The sequence below is a fragment of the Juglans regia genome, chromosome 3, assembly GCF_001411555.2.
Source record: "Juglans regia cultivar Chandler chromosome 3, Walnut 2.0, whole genome shotgun sequence".
Lineage (NCBI taxonomy): Eukaryota > Viridiplantae > Streptophyta > Magnoliopsida > Fagales > Juglandaceae > Juglans > Juglans regia.
The window spans coordinates 2,795,515-2,805,515 of NC_049903.1; the positions used below are offsets into that span (position 1 = coordinate 2,795,515).

A 10,001-nucleotide genomic window follows, 5' to 3' on the forward strand; every position below is an offset into this window, starting at 1 on the left:
GATTAATACGATACGTAATTAAGTTAATATTTTTATAATTAATATATATTATACGCCAGTAATATTATATAACTGTTATATTAAGCAGTGGAAGAATTTATAATATAAGCATAAGAAGTTTACGACGTAATATTTTAATTATAATTTATTTCGAGTATTCAAACAAAAATAAAATAAAAATTGGAGAGCAAAAAGATACGCTTGCTCCTTTTTTTTTTCCACACGACGGCCACTATTTTTACTAATTTCCCAAAGGACCCCGACTCTTGTAACGAGAAAAATATAAATAATAATATTTTTTAGTTTTTAACTTGTCGACCATTTTCCTTCTTTTCTCCTTGCTGCTCTCAAACCCTGTATGGATATGAGCATCCTCTTCAAGCCTCAATCTTTTGCGCGAACATTTTTCCAAAATCACATCTTTTGCTGATCTGGGTCTTCGACAGTTGGTGCGGACTATAGCTTCCACCGCTTTTTGGCCTCAGTTACTTCACTCTGAAACCGTTCATAGGAACAAACCCAGTTGTTTCTCGCGATTTTAATGGCTTCCTGATTACCATAATCAGATTCTGAGAAATGGGTTTTTCCTTTTACACTCGTAACGTCGATGTGTGTTTATGAGGTTAGCTTCATTTCTCTCTCTCTCTCTCTCTGCTAGCCAGTCATATATGTTCTATCTGAAGTTTCTGCTTTCTGAGAAGATAAATTCTTTGTTTGGTCCCCTGAGAATTCGTAGAAAAAGGAAATAAATTATTATTCTTTCTTCATAGATATCTCGTTGTTTGAGAACTGAGAAATTGAAGAACTCTACTCCCCTTAGAACAATCGGGGGCAGATTAGGCTACCATTTCATTTTCTGGAAACCGTACGTAGGATCCACTGTTTGGTTGTTTCCTTTACTCGTTTTTCTCAGCTACCAAATTCTGGATTATTATTCAACTGTTTTTCTTTGTTTTGTCAAAGTGAACTCGGCCCCCAAAACATTTAGCATCTCTCTGTTTTTGTTTCGATCGTGAAATGGATTCCTTTTCTCTAGTTGGCTTTTGACTTAATTCGTTTTTTTATCAGTTGTTTTTTTTTATTTAATTCATATGGTCTGTTCAGTTGAATAGGGTTTTATAAAGAGCATGGCTTGGTTTGGGATCCTCTATTTCATTTTTCTTTTTACCCTTTGATTTTCCTGTTCACGATATATTTGTTTCCGATGGTTTCCCCTTGTATGGTGTGGATACTATTGATGCTTGAAATGGTTGCCCAAAAAGGAAAAAGAGGAGGCCAACTAAAATTAGGAATATGAATATTGTTAAATAGGACACCATAAACTTTTGTTTTTTTGATAAATAGGACACCATAAACATAACACACACAAAATGGATTTTATAGATTTTCATCAATTTATTCCAAAAATATACGATCATAAAACAATGAGTTTAAGCTTGTATTTATTTTAATTTTCATATGTTGTGATGATAGGATGTATGCTTTTTAGTTTTTCTGTATTCCCTTTGTTTTTAGCAAGGTTGAGGATATCTCCTCTTCCTTAGAGGTTGTTGGCTTTGGCTCGGGTTTTATGTCCCAACTGATGTCATTCTCAACTTCATTTCATTCTTGGCAGGATGTAAACTTATTTGAATCCTTTTTGGCTTGTTGAATGGAGCATATGATTTTTTGTGTTATCTTTTAAAAATTGCAGTTAGTTAGTACAGTTTAACTTACATCTTTGAGTTTATCTACTTGACCTTGCAGAAATCTTCACAAGTTGATCAAAACAATCTTTGGGAAGTTTGTTTATTATGGGTAGAGGTAGAGGAAAAGGGAAGAAGCAAACTTCTATTGCCACTCGTGAGGATCCTGAGAGTGGTGAAGAGGGAAAAATTCCAGCATTCAGGAGAAGAGGAAGGCCTCAAAAACCATTTAAGGATGAAGAAGAAGAAGAAGAAGAAGTAGTAGATAACGCTGAAAAGACAAAGGAAGATGGTGAGGATGCTAAAGGTAATATTTCTAGAAAAGATGTGAAAAACCAGGCTACCGTAGAGAACGGTCGGAAGAGGAAGAGATCTGCCCAGGTCAATGAAAATATAGATTCAGTTGGAGTGGAGAATGGCGTTGGAACAAAATCAAGCCCTGACGATTCGCTGAAGTCCGTCGGATTTCGACAAAATGGCAGTAGGAGAAAAAACAAGCCTCGACGGGCTGCTGAAGCTGGTTTTGAGTGCAAGTGAGCTTGGATCAGCTCTAATGATGGCTGCGTACCATCACCCTCGGAGAAGTCACAGTAGAGGGGGTGCCTTGTTAACCTACATATGGTTTCCTGTAATTCCTTTGTTACGTGTTTTTCTTGTTTGTTTTAGTATCTGGGCTTCTATTCCTCCTTATGAATGATTTTGATTGGGAGGTTTTTGGGCAGGTTTTACTTCCAGAATTTTGCATGAATCTAGCGCCTTTAAAAAAAGTTTCGCTACTTTACTGCTATTTGCCTTCCATTATGAGTGACCAGAAGCTTCTATTCCCCACTGCCAGTGGATGTTTCTGTTACTACATTACTCTTGAGTTTGTACCAATACCCGATTTCACTCTCTCTCTTTCCTTCCTCCACTGTTGGGCTTCGTGGGAAATAGAGCACAACATTTACGCAGCTTTGTATGACAAATGAGCACATTCAAGAAATCTGGTTAGTTAGTCGTAATATAAGAGTGCTCAGGTTTTCACTATATCGTAAATGCTGCAGCAGTGGAAATGAGTGCCTTGATGTGGTTTGGGGCTCAGAGAATTGAACTACTGAAGTGTTGGATCTGGAAAGTAAACGATAAATTTTGTTTCGCAAAATTGGCTAATTGAAGCACTGATCACAGATATGACTCTTGCAACGGATGGCTGTAACATAATATATGTTGCTGAGCTGCATATGGTAAATGAATCCCTTCTTACAACATGCAGCGACATACGAGTTCAGGGTTGGACTCTTTTATGACATGGGTCCTCGAACAATTCAACAAATAAAGTGAGGTAAGTAATGAAGATTACACATTTCTTACTTATAAAAAAAATGAAGATTACGCGTTTCTTTTTAATATTTTACTTAGTGTTTTAAAATTTTGTTCTGCATTACTGTGCTGCCAATTTTGTTGTAATGGATGCATTTTAAATTTGAAGTGGTTGAAGTATTATCCTGCGACACATGTGATGCCATAGTGATCTCACAAATACCACAAAATATATGACTGCCCTTCCCTATATATGGAGGAAACATGTAGCAGACCTAACATGTCGTTGATAAGTTCGATGGTTGGTTCAAATCGATTTTGGTTTATTTGGAACATTCTTTCTAGTCCTTCAATAAATATACAGTTCTTGGTTTACTTTTATCCCGAGTCCTGACAATTTAGGGATGCGAATGTCTGGCAAATTTGAATGAAATGTTATGGGTAACCTGCTTCTCAGTGTGATCAAGATACAAGATCCTCTCCTTGGTTTATTCCAAGTATGAGTTCAAGCAACTGAACTGACTTGTACACGTGATTGATGCGGTACGAACACTTCCTGACTTCCATACTCGGGGAAGCATTTTGTGTGGCTTTTTAATAAGTATGTTCGCATGTTGTCTAGTACTTTCTTGGTGTTCACGCTGCTTCTTCTTCTCATTAACATACGATGTTGAGGTACTAGCAAAGAAAATATTGATCGCATCAATGCTGAAGGAGAGGTAGTTTAGATGGTTTGTTCGTCCACAATGGAGACCCAGACCATTGGTTTTCCTAAGTTGAAGGTGAAATATTGTGAGGTTGTGAAGCCATAGAATTAGAATCGAATCCGCAGCCAACCCCAAGTGTTTGGGATTGGAGTTAAACTTAGATGAGGGGAATTCGTTGAAGATGCATGTAAGACGAAGGGTTGTATCCTTCCACTTTCTTGATTGAATCGTTTGCTTTTATCAATCTCGCATCAGTGTATGACGTGCACAGTTTCTTCATTCTTGATTCATTTTGTATGTTGTTGGGAAGTTAGAACCATTGATTCGTTAGATGTGCAACTGGCTTTTCATTTGCTCATTAAATTAGCTATCAGGCAGGTGGGCTAGATGCACCAGATTAGGAGAATCAGGTTAGACCCCCATTCGAGACTAGGTTAGACCCCCAATAGTGCTGGGTTTAGTAGGGGAAGAGTAGTAATTGGCTGCTTCATGATGGTTAGATCACACTCTTATTGGTTCCGTTTAGATATTAAGAATATAGTAGATGATCTGTAAATAGTAATGAAATAATTTATATAATAGTATGTGAAATAGTAGCAAATAGTTTGTGAATAATATGAAGTAGCCTGAGAATATCTAAGAAGATTTGTGTTTTCAAACATACTCATGAGGCAACCATGTACGAACCTTTCAATGATGGTTCAACTATGTTGGCTTTTGCTGTATCCGTGGGCCACTTCCTTCCTAGAGCTAAATACTATGACGGTGAGAGCCCTGGAGAGGGAGGGGGACGTAAAAACAACAGCTATGTCAAATTGTATCGAGAAACCCTACCCTCAAATCCCATCAGGGTGTCTGACTCAAAGACTAATGTAGCGTAAAGGAAGTTTTGAGTTGCCTGATGTTCGGCTGGGCCTTTTCTTCATCTCTTTGGGCTTGCGTGGATTGGAGTTTGCTGGGTCCAAGTCCTATTATGCCTCACTTTGCTATATCTTAAAAAAGTAAGGGTGATGCTACTGGTCACAGTGCAATCACCCTATTTTTTTTTCAGACATTTTTTTAAAAAAAGTACTCAAATCATTAGTGATGACTCTTTTAAACATTTTAGAAAATAAAAAAAATACACGAGCAGTTAAATCTAAGGGACAAATCCAAGGAACAAACTAGCATTTTTCAAAAAGTAATGCTACTCTTTTTATATATATACATATATATATATATATTAATTAAACCAGTTCATATGATGCATTTTAAATAATTTCATACATCAACCAATTATATATTAAACCTAACTCATTCCTACCAAACATGTACAAACACTTCCTTTTTTTAAGTAATGCCACATTTATACTCAAGAGAGCTCAATTCTTTTGAAATTTCAAAAAAAAAAAAAATATGTAGTATTCACTAAAAATAATTATTTTAAGTGGGTTTTAATTTTAATTTTTTTACAAAAGACTTGCGTGAGCTTATGTATCCACAAATAATTTTTCTTCTTGTTGTGTTGGTAGGAGGTCATTATGTCTATATTGCGTCAATTTTACGAGATCTTGGAAAATCTAACGTAGATGTAGAATAGTATCGTGTAACAAATTATGTTGCAGTTGTTGTACTCGTTTTATGTGCTGGTCTTGGCAACCATCCATTTTTTTTTTTTTTTTTGTATTGACACCGGGTATTTAGAAACAGCATCCCGACTAATTTTGATGGTGCACAGGCCTTCAGCAATGAGTTTTCCGTATGTGCACTTTGGATAATTCAAAAAAAAAATTCTCTAGTCTAATGATCTCTAGAGATTATTTGTACTCAAGGGAATTTGAAACTTAAATCTATGGGAGCATACCCCTAACTCAAGGCCTTTACCACTTGAATCAATTCTCAATAGTTATTGCCAACCAGTATCTAAAGGGTAATGCTACTGAGACCGATGATGAATCAATGAAATTTGACTGATAAATACAAATGTATTTTTTTTCTCCTTTATTTCGAACATTTTTTTATATATCTTTAAATATTCTTTAAAAAAATATTAATTCACTAATAATCACTTATTTAATAATTAAATAAGAAAAAATTCAATCGATCACTTTTATCGATTCAAGTAGCATTTTTCATATCTAAATATTATGATATTGGTCTAGATCACGCAAATATGTGATTCTAGGAATGCACATTGCACATGCTTTAGTCGTTAACTCTTCGGCTTGGTGTTCATCCGCATTTATGGTAATCCTTTTGGACCCATCCATTAGTCGAAATAGTCTGCACAGGGAAGATACGAGGGAGGGTCACATTCTCTAATGGACCTCTAACCTATCCCAAACCCAATATTTTCACAATTTGATATGAATTGATGTAATTCGCCAAATTATAAAATTATTTTAATATAAAATAGATTTAATACATCACGTAAAGTTATATCAATTATGATTTTTTTTTTAAACAATCTCTTTGTGTATGTAGTAATTTTCTTTATAAATAGATTTATAATTTATATAAATAATTATAATTATATGATAGAATGAGAATCACGCATGCAAGAAATTGTGTAATGCAAATTGGGGGTGTAAAAAAAAAATTGGTGAACCTGTAGATTGGATTGAACTGGTGGATTTGGTCCGGTAACGAGTTTGGTTCGGTCCGGTATCAGTTTTATTTTTCTTAAAATCAGTCAAAATCGGTTCAGTTCCGATTTTAGAAAAAGAAAAACCGAACCGGTTCAAATATATTATAATTTTTTATATATAACTTTTATATATAATGTATAATTATATATAAAATAGTTTTGTATTATATGATAAATTACTAATTAATATAATATTAAATTTTAAAATCTTATATTACTACAGTCCATTGTATTAATAGTTATACTAATACTATATCACTATAATATATCACTATACTCTATAATACAATTATAATATATATTATAATATACTATAATATATTATCCCTATAATATTATATACTATTATATATATTATATAATATAGTATGCAGTATATTAAAACTGAAAAATCAGACCGAATCGGTAAAATAGAAAGTACCGGTTTAGGAGAATAACCGGTGCAGAATCGATTATTGAAAATATAAAATCAATACATACTTATTCGATCTCAAAATTTATCTAAAATTGGATCAAACCGGACCTATTACCCCTAATGCTAACAAAATCCATGAATCAACATTTGTGCGTATTAAATATTTACTAATAACCGTTATCGTATGCAACGCGTTACACAACATCCTACTAAAGGAGCTTGAAATAAATGATTTGTCAAAAAAAAAAAAATTATATGTATAAGTTACTATTTATTATTTTACACTCCACATTTTAAGAAAAATATTCTCAAATTTTATTGAAAAAAAATATAAGTGTGAACTGTAAAAATAAATAATGATTGATAAAAAAAATTTATGCATTAATTATTATTTGGTATCTTACACTTATATCCTATAAAAAAAAATATTCCAAATCTTATAAAAAAATTATAAATATAAAGTGTTAAAGTAAACAGTAACTAATACATTAAATTCCTCTCTGCCAAAACAAACTTACCCGCATATCTCTGCAATCTAATTTGGTGCTCTAACGACAGCTTTGGCACCTTTGGTTTTTAATGTTGGGAGGGAGGGGGCAGACTTTGACATCAGAGCCGATGTAGAATTAGAAAAAAGTGCTCCACATCACAACCTTATTTCAGACCCATTAGAGCATTTTATTTATCATTTTTATTTTTAAAATTTGATATAAAGTATATATTTTTTATAAATTTAAAATTTTTCTATTTATAACCTAACATTGAATTAGCTATTAGATTCATCAAAATAATATTATTAATAATAATATTTTTAATTTATTTTATTCATATTTTACAATTACGCTAACTATATATTAATTAGTAATTTAATTTGATATTTAAATTATTATTTTTCAACTTAAATATATTGTGGTTCAAAATTGGAAAACAATAATTTAAGTAAATAAAATAATGATTATAGAGTATGAATAGTGAGTCTTCAAATTTGAATATGAAATAAAATGTACTATAATTAAAAGCTTGATATTTGAGCATATGATAAATTTAATGTCAAAATTTTAAAACTAAAATCGTCAAATTTTAAAGATTGGACTCATTTAATGAGTCAAATACTAGTGCTCTAGTATCAATCCATCAGTCACTCATCTCTCTTTTCTTTCAACTGATATAACAAAAACATGTTTTTATAAAATTATTTTTATTGCGATTAAAATTATCTTATCGTGATTTAAAAGTTAGTCACAGAATACTCCAGGAATTGCATATTGTTTGAAAATAATAAGTTATTGCTATTTATAATAATTTTAATAAGTTTTAATTATATTATGAATTAGTTATTTTAAATTATAGGTCTAGATGTCACTTAAACCTCTCTCTTCAAACGTTACTCTTCTTTTAAGGTGAGGGGGCATTGTCTCTTCGAATGGCCAAATATTTACCTATGAGTTCAATGAGATGAAAAAAAAATGTCAATTGTGTATCGCACATTTACGAAACACGAAGAATTTTAAATATTAATTGTGGAAATCTGACATTAAGGAAGTTGATTAACTCCTTGGAGATTAAAAATATTTAAAAGGAAGGTATGAATAGTGAGTTGAGACAAGATGAGATAAAATTTAAAAATTGAATAGAATATTATTAAAATATTAATTTTATTTTAAGAATTAAAAAAGTTGAATTATTTATATTTTATTTAAAAGATTTTAAAAAATATAATAATTATATAAAATAAAATGAGTTTAGATGAATTGAATTGAATTGAAAATAAGTCAAAAGATGAGCTGGTGGGAGGGTATGTTCCCTTCGGGCCTGCAAAGATAATTAGGTCAGTTTGGATCTTAAATCCATCTCAACTTATTTCAATTCACTTTATTTAATCATTACAATTTTTTTAAATTTTAACATAAAATATAATAAATAATTTAATTTTTTTAAATTTTAAAATAATAATAATATTAAAAATTAATATTTTAACAATATTTTATTCAACTTTTAATTTTCATTTTAACTCAATTCAATTCAATTAATATCTAAATACGGTCTAGGGATCCTCAATTCCTTTCAACTCATAATTATAATTTTTTCAAATTCTAACATAAGATATAACAAACAATTCAACTTTTTTTAATATTAAAATAATAATAATATTAAAAAATAATATTCTAATAATATTTTATCAACTCAACTTAACTTAACTCAGTTCAACATCTAAATGTTGTCTAAATCTTATTTATTTTCATAACTCTTTTTAACTGATTTCATGTTATATAATCATTATAAATTTTTTAAAATTTTATATAAAATAAAATAATTAATTAATTTTTTTCAAATTTTAAAATAAAATATTATTAAAAAATATATTTTAATAATATGTTATTTAATTTTTATATAAACTCATACATTTTCGTGCTGAACTCGATCTCAAAAGAACAATCCGTGATAGTTCCGTCCCTCGTTGCTTCATAAATAAAAATGAAAAATGAAAAATGAAAAAGAAAAATAATAATAAAGAAGTAGAGAGGAATTTATTAAGAAGAAAAATAGAAAGACGACGCCGAGACATGCCAGCAGGTCATCAAGTCCCCAAAAACATGTCACATCCTTGCTTTCACATATATGATATATATATATATATATATTATTTAAAGTTTCCGAATTCCGAGGTGGTAAACGTGGACTTCAAAATTTTTTTTTTTTTTTTAAGGTCATGTGACACTCTAGTTGTCATTTATTTGCATACAGTAATTACAATAAAAAATAATAAATATAGGTAATTTTTTTATAATATTTTATATAATAATATTTTGAAAAAAGAGATATTTTTATAAAATATTTATAAAAATAACATTATTTTATAAAAAATAAGAATAAATGTATTGAATATTAGAGGGCCTTTGTGTGTTTTTACTTTTCCATCTTTTAGGGTGGTAGGTTAGGCCCAGGCAGGCCTTTGGTCATGCTTACTTAATCCTGGTTATGTCATCAACCAGATCTACCCTCTTTTTGCAAATTTTACAATGAATTAATTATTGGCAGTTTTTATTTTACCTACTCTACAGGTTTGTTTATCGATGCCGATGGAGGAGGAGGCCCCAGCCAGCCAGCCAGCCAGCCAGCCAGCCGCCTGAGGCCTGATGGATGCGAGAGTCGAGACCCCTTTCTTTTCTTTCTTTGGGTTGCTCTATCTGTCTCAAGAAGTGATGGAAAGACAATTATTCTATGATTATTTTAATTTCACGTTTGGACGATTATGATGAATTTAATTT

General features: G+C 31.1%; 1 protein-coding gene across 2 annotated transcripts; it reads left to right on the forward strand.

Moving 5' to 3' along the window:
- Window positions 1-319: 319 nt before the first annotated feature.
- On the forward strand, window positions 320-2,535 carry LOC109008102. 2 transcript variants are annotated; one of them, XR_004801066.1, is made up of 3 exons: window positions 320-622; window positions 1,747-2,313; window positions 2,408-2,535. XR_004801066.1 is itself a non-coding variant. In XM_018988080.2 (2 exons), the coding sequence occupies exon 2, from the start codon at window positions 1,794-1,796 to the stop codon at window positions 2,220-2,222; it is 429 nt and encodes a 142-aa protein (XP_018843625.1). In that variant the 5' UTR covers window positions 320-622; window positions 1,747-1,793; the 3' UTR covers window positions 2,223-2,535. The 2 variants fall into 2 exon arrangements, 1 of the variants encoding a protein (XP_018843625.1); XM_018988080.2 differs by having other exon boundaries at window positions 1,747-2,535.
- Window positions 2,536-10,001: the final 7,466 nt, after the last annotated feature.

Bases quoted from the DNA above. Each gene is read 5' to 3' on its own strand.
- LOC109008102 (XM_018988080.2), top strand. From the start codon at position 1,794: ATGGGTAGAGGTAGAGGAAAAGGGAAGAAGCAAACTTCTATTGCCACT.